This window comes from Suricata suricatta, chromosome 8 (assembly GCF_006229205.1).
Source record: "Suricata suricatta isolate VVHF042 chromosome 8, meerkat_22Aug2017_6uvM2_HiC, whole genome shotgun sequence".
NCBI lineage: Eukaryota > Metazoa > Chordata > Mammalia > Carnivora > Herpestidae > Suricata > Suricata suricatta.
In genome coordinates this window covers 116563345-116576854 of record NC_043707.1, presented here as the reverse complement: position 1 = coordinate 116576854, position 13510 = coordinate 116563345, and the positions used below count along the sequence as shown (strand labels likewise).

At 44.0% G+C, this 13510-nt stretch overlaps 1 protein-coding gene across 1 annotated transcript in view; it reads right to left on the bottom strand.

Moving 5' to 3' along the window:
- Positions 1-13510, bottom strand: part of CSMD2 (CUB and Sushi multiple domains 2) — a 590124-nt gene that overhangs the window by 480466 nt on the left and 96148 nt on the right. The window contains exon 5 of the mRNA XM_029945853.1: positions 5051-5163. Coding sequence (XP_029801713.1) covers positions 5051-5163 — 113 coding nt within the window. The remainder of the gene's footprint in view (positions 1-5050; positions 5164-13510) is intronic.

Here is a 13510-nt window from a genome sequence, read left to right as displayed (position 1 = left end):
AGTAAAAATTTTTTAATTTAAAATCGGTGGCATAAAAATTCAAACTCCTGCACCTCAAAAGGAAACCCGTAACTTTAATATCTTTAATATGCAAAAACCACTCTCAAAAAAGAGATACGAAAAAATACTAACACCTCAACAGAAAAATGGGCAGAGGTGGGGATGGGCCATTTCCACAATGCTCTACAAAAGGCCAGTAATGGATGACAGGTGTTCAACCTTCCCTGTCATCAAAGAGATGCAAATTATAAGAACAAATGAGATTACATTTTTCACCCATTTTAATCAATGAAACTGATTTAAAACTCACCAACGTGCAGTGTAAGGGGCAGAGGGATAGACCCAAGTGTGTTGTTGGTGAAGGTGTGTATCATATAACCTTTCTAAGAACACTGTGGAAGTATGTATTAAAATGTAAAATCTACCCACTCTTTGACCCAGCAATTGCGCTTCCAAGAATTTATTCTAAGAAGATAATTAGATGAGGGTTTAAGTTGTAAGTACAGGAATGTTCTTCACCTAAGTGTCCACAGAAGACTACTGGTTAGGTAATTGTGATGTATGCAAACCACAATGGCCCCCTCGCTGATATGCATTAGGAAGGACAAACAAAGCAGGGCTACTTTGATGAACACAGAAAAACCCTGTCCTCATTAACCAGATTATAGAACTGAATATATAGCATAATTCCCAATGCATATGAATCTACATCTATGCGCAGGTGCCTATGTGCATGTGCAGAGAGCTGCCTAAATATGCACTCACTGGAATGGCAGAGGTGAGGCCGGACCCTCTGCAGTGGATGGGCAGCCCTAGCTGGGCAGAGCAGGATGGAGAGGGGGGCAGATCTGGAAGTCAGGAGGAGGGGGAGGCGAATGAAGTGAGAAGTCTTGGGGACTCTGCCAAGAACGGGGTTACTAGAGCCAGCTAATAAATATATAGGACACTCTGTTAAATTTTTTAGTATAAGTATATCCCATGAAATATTTGGGATATACTTATACTTAAAAATAGTCAAGTTTTTGCATCTGAATAATTTAAAATTCAGATTAACTGAGCATCCTGTAGTTTATCTAGCAACCCTAGCTTAGAGACTCTGGACACATCTCTTGTTGCCTCCCCCGGGATGACCCTGACACAAGCCTGGAGGGGCACTGAAGCTGAGGCAGGCTTCCTGTGTCCTCCCCTGCCTCTGATGAGCTCCAGTCTACCTGCCCATGAAATGGAGTCACCAATCTCTGCCCTACTCTGGGAGTTTGGCAGGGAGTGCAGCGCAGAACAGTATAGTCTTTGGTGCCAGAGAAGCCACCTAAAAACTTCTGGCCATCAAGCAGCCTTAAGCTGAACACAAAACTCTCGAGTCACACACGCTCATACATCTGTAAGATAGAGATAGCGATGTGGGTCTGCGGGGCTGCCGTGGGGATTAAGTGAGATAATGTATGTAAAGTGCCTGGCATACAGTCAGCGCTTAATACAAGTTGATCCCCTTCCCTCCGGTCTGTGGCCTCGGCCCACACTCTCGTCCCCAGGGATTAGAAATCAAGCATCCTCTGTCGTCTCAGGGGTTAGACGATTGGCCGTTTTGATCTTTCCCTTGAAGCAGCAGCTGCTGTGGCTGACACTCTTCACCTGGCGTCACCTATCTCCAAAGACCCCTGCAGCGGTTCAATTCCTTATCGGCGTGTTTCACTCTCTCAATGCAGTGGAGGAGACAAACTCGCTTTGATAGCAGACTTTCAGGGACATCAGCCAAGGGGAGCTACGGAGAGCAGGGCCCTGATGTTTGATGTTTTTTTAAATGGATGCGGCGATATCCTGACTAGAGGATGGAAGGGGGCCGTCTTGGCTGGGGGCAGCCCGGGCCGGTAGGGGGCTGTCCTCTTCTGGAGCCAGTCTGTCTGTCTTTCTAAGACTGTCAGGCACAAATGGCTAAGGTGGACTGCGCAACGGAGAGGGGCTGACTTCTCTCCCAGAGACCCGGATCTTCACAGTCGTTCTGACTACCGAGGCTCCCCCTCCCCCTTCAGGGAGGCCCGGGTAGTTCCAAAAATTCTGCCCAAGGTCAGTGAGTCAGTGATAGGCCTAAGAAGCTAGTGTTTATCGCAAATCCCCAAATGTGGGATTATCTGGTATCTTGTTGATAAGTCCAGTGAGAGGCCCAGACCACGGTGGTGAATGCATGCAGCACATCATTTATTCCCAGCAGTGGCTGCCCCTACTGGTTCCTGCCACCCTCTCCACTTCTTGCCCCTCCACTTTAGGTGTGCCAGAAGTCTGTGCAATTCGCACTTTTTCAAATGCTCAGATGGCCCCATGGTCCAGTTCCTAGGCCAGATCAATGGGGTTTGGAGAGAGCCCCCCCGTCTTGGCTTCTCTGTGCGTGGCTCCCTTGTTAGCACATGCATCTACACCCACACTGCCAGGCAGCACAAAGACAGCAGCCACACAGACTGGAGTTGGCAGAAACCCTGGGCGGGTGATTGCACGGGGACTCACTCAGCCACAGCCACCTGTGTGCACTGGTCCACGGTTTGCTGGGCTTTGCCTGCAAGGTTTTGTCTTCTTACTACCAAGGTCACCGTTATGTGGCTGAGCGAGGGAGGCCCTTCCTCTGGCCCACTGGTCCTGCAGCAGAACCCTGAGCATCCTCCTGCCTCCTCTGTGCCAGGCAGGTGGAAGGAGGGACCCGTCAGCCACTATTGTTTCTCACTCTTTCATGACCTCATTTGAATCACAGACCCTTTATGGATCCGATGGAAGCTTTAGCTCAGCTCTTTCCAGTAGAACTTCCTGCAGTGATGGAGATTCTCTACCTGTGTTGTCCAGGATGGTGGCCACCAGGTGGCTACTGAAAACTTGATAATGAAGCTAGTGTGAGTGAGAAAATGAATCATAAGTTTTATTTAATTTTGAGTCATTTAAATGGAAATATTCCCCTGTGGTGAATGGCTACTACTTTGGATAGTGCAGCTATAGACAAACAGTCAACAAACGTTTTCTGTAAAACACCAGAGACTAAATATTTTATATTTTATAGGGCATGTGGTCTCTGCAGCAGTAGCTTGACTCTGAAGTTTTAGTACCTGCCAGCAGTCATTGATAGTATGTGAACAAATGCGCATAGCTGCATTCTAATAAAACTTTATTTACAAAAACAAGCCATGGGCTGGATTTAGCCAGAGGGCCATAGTTTGTTGATCTCTGTTCTAGACCTTTTGTAAAAAAAAAAAAAAATACACATATCCATATATATTCAGAATTTTGGCCTTAATTTCAAGGGTAGACACTTCATGTCCAGGTTACATACAACTTCTGATTTAAAAGGCCTCAGCAAATGTAACCTTAGATATGCCCTGCATGGTGGAAAAGTCCTTGGCATTATTCTACAGGGGGGACAATGTAGTTAGGAATCAATAAGACACTTATTTCCTAAAGCCTTATGAAAATCCAGGCCTCAGATAAATATCTATGACTGATGAATGAGGACATGGTGAGGGCCCGGCCAGGTCCCCCTGGGTCTGCCCTTCCCAGCATCTCTGCAGGCATCACCTCTGGTATCACTGACTCATCCTGCCACCATCCCCAGACACAGCCAGTCTCCCCAAGCCCAGCATGTCATAGAAGGAACCCATGGCCAGAGATACTGTAAGGAGTTTCTCAAGAGGACTCTTCTGAAGAGGCTGTAACTCAAACTTGGAGAGAATTACTTTGGGTTGGGGACAAAGATTCAGGGTGAGGATGTAGCTAGAATGACCAAGATTACAGGCTTGATATCAGGAGGAACTGATCGTTGTTTTTGTGTTTTTGTTTCTGTTTTCTAAAGAAATTGGACTATCTCAAGAGACCTTTAGTGACACTTAAGTCTTTGTCAGGCGCCCTCCACTAAAGGAGACAGATGGTGGTTATGTCAGGAGCCCTCAGTTAAAGTGATCTGGAATTATGTCAGGAGCCCTCAGTTAAAGGCATGCAGAATGTTCTACGGATTTTCTTTCTTTGGTTAAGACTAACTGAGACCTTTCTCAGGAGTCCTCAAATGCTGAGGTCGAAGCATCAGACTCTGCCTCTCACACCCCTACTACCAGGGCTGGGTTTTGCCAAGGAGGTAGGACTTGCCCTTTTCCAACAGTTTATTTCTCACCAGGATGAAGGTGTATCTATTTCTATATCACTGTGGCTTCATGCAAGAATGCATTACTTATTCTTTAAGTTCTTGGAGGTAAGGGAAAGAAAGCTTTTGAATAACTGCATGCTTTGCTAGGGGGTTATGTCATTACTGTTATTAATTATCATTAACAGTCTTAAAATATGCCTATTAATGATCTCAACACAAAATAGCGGTGCGATCTTAGCCAAGAGCAGCATAATTACCTATTAATGAGATGTAAATTTCCTAGGGAAATGACAGAGATCTAGAAGTACCACCTTCTGAACTAATATAATAAAGTTAATAATAATAATAGTGTATAATCTGAAGATATTAGTATTAATTTGAATGCCAACACCATATTTAAACAAGCTGAGAGAAGTGGAAATTATTTGCATAACTCAAACCAAGAAGCCCTAATCTGTGCTATTAAGGAAAAATGGATTGTTCTTTGCTGAATGATATAAAACGGACTCTTTGCAGTCACTATGTGGAGCAGAATTTTGTTTTTCTGCTACTTATTTTTTTTCTCTCTTTTCCTTAGGCTTTCTATCTCTCTTATTTCCAAACCCAAGCAGAGATACCTTAGACAATTAAGCCCAGTAGAAAACAGAATTTAAAAAAATAAAAAACAAAACAAAATGTATTTAGAGGACAGAGAAATAGATGCTACCAGGCCCTCAGGATGAATTACGGCAGCTGAGCTCTGATTACAGTTTTCAGCTTCCTGGGAACACGGCACAGACAATTTTGGTAACTGAGTTACTGGTTAGAGCAGCCTTGTTAGGACAGGCTCTGAACCTGAAGCATCCCTTCCCTGCAGCGGAGAGCGGCCCGACCCCGCCCATGGCCATTCTGACCTCCCGCATCAGGCCCCCACGGTGGGGGCCACGAGGCACCTACCTTCATAGCTGGCGTGGAAGCCCTGAGCGCTGACTGCATAGTCACTGACGAGTCGCAGAGACAGCGTAGTAGCAGCGCTGACGATGGTGGCTGGCAGCTGAAAGCCTGTGAGCCTGAAAGACAAAGGGTGCAATTTAGGGAGAGTGACTCCCTTGGGAAACGAGCATCCGTTATGCATTTATTGAGTTCTTGCTGGATGCACAATGCTGATTTAGGCACAGGGCAGGATATAAAAGAAGCCTAACGCTGGGCATAAGCAAAGAGTCCAAAGACAAAGAGGAGACGGAGCAGAGGTGACGGCAACCAGCAGTCTCCTGTCACAGACGTATGGGAGGCCATTTTCCCAAAGCCACAGGTCATTTTGCAACCTGGAAGACCTATCTCACTTAGGTCTCTTACTCCTTTCTTCTCTTTGGGTGTCTACTCCTGTCCCCTCCGTTTCTGGCCAAGGTCCTTTGTGGCTCTGGGTAGACTTCACCACAAAGTTACAACTAGTAACTGCTGACAGACAACCTTTACTTGCATACTGAGGGAAATATACCCAACTCTAGGCAGCAGACGGTGGACGCTTCTCATCACAGACTTTATTCTTTAAAAGGAGTAAGTCTACTGCTTTTATAGAAACTGATAAGTGCTTATTATTTTTAAAAGATGAAAGCAAAAAAGTAAAAAACCCAATGCAATCTAGAAATAACCATTCTTGACAGTTGACGTACAAAGAGATGGAGGGATCAATAGACAGGATCATCGTCAATGAAATAATTTCACATAAATGGGATTGTACAGTCATGCTTTTAAAATTAAAATGCTTAAAAAATTTTTTTCTATGAGTCCAGTGAAGAAAAAAAACTGAGGTGAAATGGAAGGAATTGTTGAACCTGAGATAATATGTTTTCAGCACTAGAGAATCATTTGTAAAAGATTCTTCTAATGTTAAAAAAATAAAATAAGCAAGCTTCCAGTGAACACTTGGGAACGTATTTTAGGAGAGAAATGTCCGTGGCTGGGTCCCCCACAGGTGACCTGAGTACACACACAGGAGGTAGTGAGATGGCCCGTCCTCTGCCTGTGTCCTTTATCTCCTACCCGAGGCTCACCCTTCTTCCCTGCACCCCTGACAAGGCTCTGGGAAGGAATTCAAGGTATACCTTTCCCTTGATGTTCAAATAGTTTGGGACACCTGTGGTGCTCCTGGATCCTGCTCTATACTGCCATTGTCATGTAATATCTGGATGCCCAGATGTCCCTTAGAATCATGAGCACTGAGTTCAGACAAGTTGAATCAGGTATATGTTAATGCCTATCATGTAGAGTCTTTTGCTAGATGAGGCCCTTGCCTTTCCCACCATCCTAATCTTATAGGATTCCTAGTAGTTCAACATAAACTCAAGGAACAGAGAAGGAAAGTGATCAAGCTATGATGACCAAACAGTTTCAAGATCATGTTCTCTTCCAGGATAAGAACATCCAGCAAAAGATGCCTACATCACCCCACATTCTCTCCTCTCCCTGTCCCTGACTTTCTGTCTCTATTTCCCTCACTTTCCAACATGAGTCAGAAATTTATATGCAGGGGTGCGTGGGCGGCTCAGTCAGTTCAGCGCCCACCTTCAGCTCAGGTCATGATCTTGTGGTCCATGAGTTTGAGCCCTGCTTCGGGCTCTGTGCTGACAGCTCAGAACCTGGAAATTGCATCAAATTCTGTGTCTCCCTCTCTCTCTGCCCATCCCCCACTCACACTCTGTTTCTCTCTCTCTTTCAGAATAATAAATAAACTTAAAAAAAGAAATTTATACATAAAATAATGACACCATACATATTAGGAAAAAAACAACCTATTTTTTTTTATCATCTTATGCTGGGGAAGGTCTTTCTAAAAGTGACATGTTTAGAGGATTCATTTGAGTCCTGCCTTCTACCAGTATTCTTCTAGGGAGCTGTCACTACACAGGGTACCCTATGCTGTCACTAGCCACAGAACCAGGCAAGTGACCAATCATGGCATACCCCATCTCCATGGACTGATTCAAGAAGGAGGGCACAAAACTCAAGCAGGGTCATTCTGAGTCCTTCCATGGGGTATGATATACAGATCCCAAGTCTTTTAGTTTTGGATTGTAAACCTTTAGAGTGTAAGTTAGGGATTGCCAGCAGTCTTTTAAACATTGAACCAGAGCCTAGCTGCTTTACAAAATGATATCCCACACAGATACAGACAAAGTTGAAATTAAGAGAAGAGAGACAGAACCCTGACGGTACATTGTTGAGATCCTTGATCTAGCCATGCAGAGACATCTACCATGGCAGCACCCGGTTACACGAGCCAACATTCATTGTCTATTTGCTTGCTTCCTTCTATCCATCCATCTACCCTTCCCTTTTTTCCCTCAAATTAGTTGGCTTTGGGTTCTATCTCTTGCAACTGATTACTGATGGAGACAGTATGAAACTCCAGAAGCATTACAGATAAATAATAATTGATTTAATCATGTGAAAATTAAAAACATGTAGCAAAGCAAACTAAATAAATAAAATTAAAAAATAAAGAGAAAAATACAAACTGGAAAGATATGTATCATATACAGGACAAAAAGAGGGTTAGAATTCATAATCTATAAATAATACTTACAAATCAATCTGAAAAAGATAAACAGGTAAAAAGGAAAAGGACAAAGGATTAAATAAACAAAAACAGAAAAATGATCCACATACTTAATGTTAAAAATATGGAAACTAGGAGCACCTGAGTGGCTCAATTGGTTGGACGTCCAAATCTTGATTTCAGCTCAGGTCATTGTGAGCTGAACCCTGCAGGGGGCTCTGCGCTGGGCACAGAGCCTGCTTAAAATTCTCTCTCCTCTCTCACCCTCTCCCTCTGCCCTTCCTCCACTCACTTTCACTTTCTCTCTCCTGTCTCTCTCTCTCTGTCTCTCTCTTTCAAAACAAATGGAAAAAATATGGAAACTAAATCCATAAGACTCATTTTTCACCTTTCAGATTGACGAATATCCAGAATTGGCAAAGGTTACAGAAAACAGATCCTGTGGCTATCAAAAGGATGATAAGGAAATACTACAAATCATACACACACATTTGACAAATTCGATGAAATGGACCAGTTCCTTGAAAAGCGCCAACTACTGTAAGTTTCCCAATATGAAATAGATCATTTGAAAAGCCTTATCACTATTAAGGAAATTGAACTAGTAATTTAAAAAATCCCCAAAAAACATATACACCAGCCCAGATGGTTTCACTAGAGAATTCTACAAAGCATATAAAGAAGAATTAACACCAATTCTGCACAATCTCTTCCCAAAAACAGAGAAAAGAAGTAACACTTCCAAACTCATTTTATAAGATCAGTATTACCCTGATACCAAAACCAAGAGAGTACAAATCAAGAAACTAAACACCAACATTCCACATGAATATAATCACAAAAATCCTTAAAAATTATTAGGAAACAGAATTTGGCAATATATAAAAATAATTATATACTACAATCAAGTGGAGTTTATTCCAAGGAAGCAAGGCTAATTTAATATTTGAAAATAAGGGGCACCTGGTGGCTCAGTAGGTTAAGCATCTAACTCTTGTTTTCAGCTCAGGTCATGATCCCAGGCCTGTGATATCGAGCCCTGTGTAGGGCTCTGCATGGACTGCGTGGGGATTGCTTGGGATTCTCTTCCCCTCTCTCTGCCCTTCCTCTGCTCACATGAGTGCACTCTCTCTCACTCTCTCTCTCTCTCTCTCTCTCTCTCTCTCTCTCTCTTTATCTATTCCCCTCTCTCTCTCCCTCTCAAAATAAATAAATATTTAAAAATATATGTGAAAATCAATCATTGTGATTCAACATGTTAACAGGCCAAAAATAGAAAACTCACACAATCATATAAACTGATGTAGAAAAACCACTTGACAAAGGTCAACACTCATTCATGATGGAAAAAGCAAACTTTCAGAAAACTAAGGATAGAGGGAAATTTCCTGAACTTGATAAAGAACATCTACAAAAATCCTACAGCTAATCTCACACCTAATGGCCAAAGACTGAATGCTTTTCCCCAAGGACTGACAATGAGTCAAAGATCTAAGGAGCCAGTTGAAAAAGCAGCAAAAGACAGAAAGAGACATTTTACTAAAGAAGATATAAGAATGACAATAAGGGGTGCCTAAGTGGCTCAGTTGGTTAAGTATCGCACTCTTGATTTCAGCTCAGGTCATGATCTGTGGTTCATGGATTCGAGCCCCTGTCTCCATCTCTATCTCTGCCCTTCCCTCATTCATGTTCTCTCTCTCTCTCTCTCATAATTTTTTAAACAAACATTTAAAAAATAATGGCAAGTAAGTGTATGAGAAATGTTCAACATCACTGGCCATTGGGGAATTACAAAGTGAGACCACAATGAAATACTACTACATACCATTAGCACAGATAAAGTAAAAATTGGAACAACACCCAATGTGGACAATGATGCAAAGCAACTGGAAATCCCAGACATTACTGGTAGGATGTAAAAACAAGCCGTCTCTTTAAAAAAAAAAAAAAAGTCTGCACATACACTAATCATACGATTCAGCAATCACACACCTGGGCATTTACCCCAGAGAAGTGAAAATGGGTGTTCTCACAAAAAGCTATACACAGTTGTTCATAGCATTTCTTTTTTTGTAATAATCAAAAACTGGAAATGACCGAAATGTGCCACAGCAGGTGAGTGACCAACAGCAGTCCTTGTACTGCACACCTTGTATTCCACACCACGGAATACTACTCAGCAAGAAAAAGGAATGGGCTATTGAAACATGTGACAACTTGGATGGATCTCAAGGGCATCACACCAAGTGGGGGAAAAAGAGTTCATCTCAGGAGATGACATACCAGATGATTTCATTTATATCAGGTTCTTGGAATGACATTAAGCAAGGCAAGCAGTTTTGTGGTTGCCAAGGTAAGAGATGGGGAGAGGAAGGGAGGTGGGGTGACTATAAAGGAGCAGCACGAGAGGAACTGTGGAGACGGAACAGGTCCACACCCTGACTGCAGAGGTGGTGACGTGAATGCGTACAGGTGCTAAAAGGACGAAGTTGTATACACATACACTGTGGCAATGTCAGCCTCCTGGTTTTGACATTTTACCATAGTTATGTTAGATGTGCCCATTGGAGGAAACTGGGAAGGGCACACAGAACCTCTGTACTATCCTTTCAACTTCCTGCGAATCTATAATGAATTCAAAATTTAAAGCTTTTAAAAGTTATATTTATGGCTCACACTGATTCTATTGGACAGCACCTCAGTCCTCCATGAGTTCTGACCTAAACGCAGTCCACCTAGATTGAGCCTTGAACTCCTACTTGCTCTATGGAGACCCCTCTCTTCCACTTCCTCCTGTGTATTCTTTCTCCTACATTGTACCCCACTTTCCCCACTACACACACACCTTCAGCACTGGCTGGGTCATTGCTGGAAAGGACTGACCACCAGAACCATACTCCAGCCCCAAAGCCACCGCTCACCTCTCCCGGCTTCCTTCCAACACCAGATACCCTTCTCCCACACCCAGGTATTCATGTCTGTTGATGACAGACTGCTGCCTCCAATGGCCCTGACATTAAAATACCACACTGTCCCCAGTGAAGCCAGACCTCTATCTGGGTTTGATCTCCAGGCTCCTTGTCAACCAGCCCTAGGTGTCTCCACCTCCAAATGGGCCCAATTCATAGCAGCTACAACTTGCCTCTCAACCACATCCTCCAGAATCATGCCCTTGAGTGCCCTTCTCAAACAGTCTAGGGACACTTTTCCTTCAACTACATACAGCTGCACATAGGACTCTCACACCTCACCAAGGTCTCTCCCATGAAGGGATCTCTGGGAATGACGTTCATCCCCCCCCCAGGTGGACCTTGTTGATTTCATTCCCTTAGTTAGCTCCATGATATTTCTGAGCAGCCATTAAAGATTTCTAGACCCTAGGGTCTTGGTACTATATTGACATAAGCTATGCATAGCTAATGTACACTGTCAGAAAACAATTACACTTTTATTGCTTGCAATATATGAATTGCAGCTTACAAGACATTTTCTCTAATCAGATATTTACCATTCTGCTAGTTTTTTCCCAGCCTTGGTAGATAAATTCTATCATGGAGGATTCCTCAAAAGTGCTAAGGCTGGAGGGGGTGTGAAAAAGCCTGAATCTCCCGTCTGGACAGTTGAATCATCGCTCCCCTCCCCCACTGCCTGCTCTTCTCTCATCCACTGTTTATCATTGAATAAAATTGAGACAAGCTGATGACCTCACAGTCACCAAGAGTTACCACACTGTATGCCGGAATAAGCAGATACAGCTTTCAGACTTTCCCATCTTTTATCTGATGAGTCTAAAGACCATATTGAAAGGTATGAGGCAACTTTCAAGAGTGGAATCCAGGGGCATCTGGGTGGCTCAGTTGGTTAAGTGTCTGACTCTTGATTCCGGCTCAGGTCATGATCTCATGGTTTGTGAGTTTGAGCCCTGCATCAGGCTCTGTGCTGATGGGGCAGAGCCTGCTTGAGATTTTCTCTCCTCTCTCTCTGCCCCTTCCCCAATTACATTTTCTCTCTCTCTCTCTCTCTCTCTCTCTCTCTCTCTCTCTCTCTCTCTTAAAATAAATAAACTTAAAAGCAGAAGAAGAGTGGAATCCAGACTTATCAGAGAAAACAAGCTAAAATGATGCCAGAACAGCAGTGCCCCTGCTGCTTTGGACTCTCTCCCTGCTAACTCTACAGTGTGCAGTGAAGAGCTTTTGCAAGTAGGTGACGTGGCCACTGGTGTAAGCTAATACTCACCTTCCACTTTATCAGCCCTATCTCTCCCATTTACTCAAGAGCCTTCTCTTTGCTTCTGCCTCCATGCCGAGAGTGACCCCAGGTTTTAGAAACTGGTGATGTCCAAGACTCCAGAGTTTTCACTCTTTCACTCTCCCAATGCAGAATCCACCAATGGCTTCCTATGGTTCTTAGGATTAAGACCAGGACTTCCATAAAGCCTGTAAGACTCAGCCCCTGCCAGATGGTCTGCCCAATATCCCACCTGGCTCCTGCCCCTGCAGTCTTCTTTGGTCAAGGGCAGGCCAGTGGTCAGCCCAGAGTGCAGGCAATAAGGGGTGCAGTTCCCCTGGAGAATTTGAAAATGTTAATAAAACAGACTTGACACATTATCCCCACATGAGTCCACACTCCAAACACTGGCAGTGATGAAATGCTCTTCCCTGCCTTTCTCCCGGATGCTCTTCCTGGCTTCAGGTCCATCTATGAGCAGGCCGTCCCTCCTCAGGGTCTTTGCACACACTGATTCCTGTTCAGAGCATCTTCTCACATCTCTCCCACCAACTCATCTAAAACGTCTCATTGTTTAAATCTCAGCACAAATGTTTCAACATTTCAGTGTTTCCGAGAGATGCGTCCTTGACCTTCAGACCAGTCGATCTATTTGCATTCTCATGGGTCCCTGTGGTGGTCACCAGGGCTCTTCAGCACATATCCCTGGTTTTGCTTTCTTCCCAGACACACGGTGGAATGGCACCTCCCCATCGCTGCTGAGGGAGCGCCTGGCCGAGGCACTGGCTTTGCCAAGGATACGCAGGTGGCAGCAAAGTGTGCTCTTTCTGGAAGGGAGCTTTGAGGAGCCTGTGCACCTCTTGCCCAATCCCCACCTGTCCCCCCACCCTGCAGGGATCCTGGGTCCCTGCCAGACAGGGTCTCTGGGTGACTCCACCCAGCTAAAAGCTCCTGCAAGCTGTTTGTGAATAGGTCGTTTGAGCAAGAAATAAACTTTTGGTGAGTGAAACCACTGAGATTTGAGGGTTGTTCCTTGCCAAGGTGTTTTAAAATGTAGATTTTAGCATGACACCCTCAAGGTCCATCCACTTTCCTACAAATGGCCATATGTCATTCTTTCTCATTGCCATGTAGTACTCCATTGTGTATATATACCACATCTTCTTGATCCACTCATCAGGTGATGGACATTTAGGCTTTTTCCATGTTTTGGTTACTGTTGACATTGCTGCTATGAACATTGGGGTACAATGTGCTCCTATGCCTCAGCATTTCTGTATCTCTTGGGTAAATCCCTAGCAGGGCTATTGCTGGGTCATAAGGGAGTTCTATGGATAGTTTTTTGAGGAACCTCCACACTGTTTTCCAGAGCGGCTGCACCAGTTTACATTCCCACCAACAGTGTAGGAGGGTGCCCGTTTCTCCACACCCTCACCAGCATCCATAGTCTCTTGATTTGTTCATTTTAGCCACTCTGACTGGTGTGAGGTGGTATCTCAGTGTGGTTTTGATTTGTGTTTCCCTGATGATGAGTGATGTTGAGCATCATTTCATGTGCCTATAGGCCATCTGGATGTCCTCTTTGGAGAAGTGTCTATTCATGTCTTCTGCCCATTTCTTCACTGGGTTAT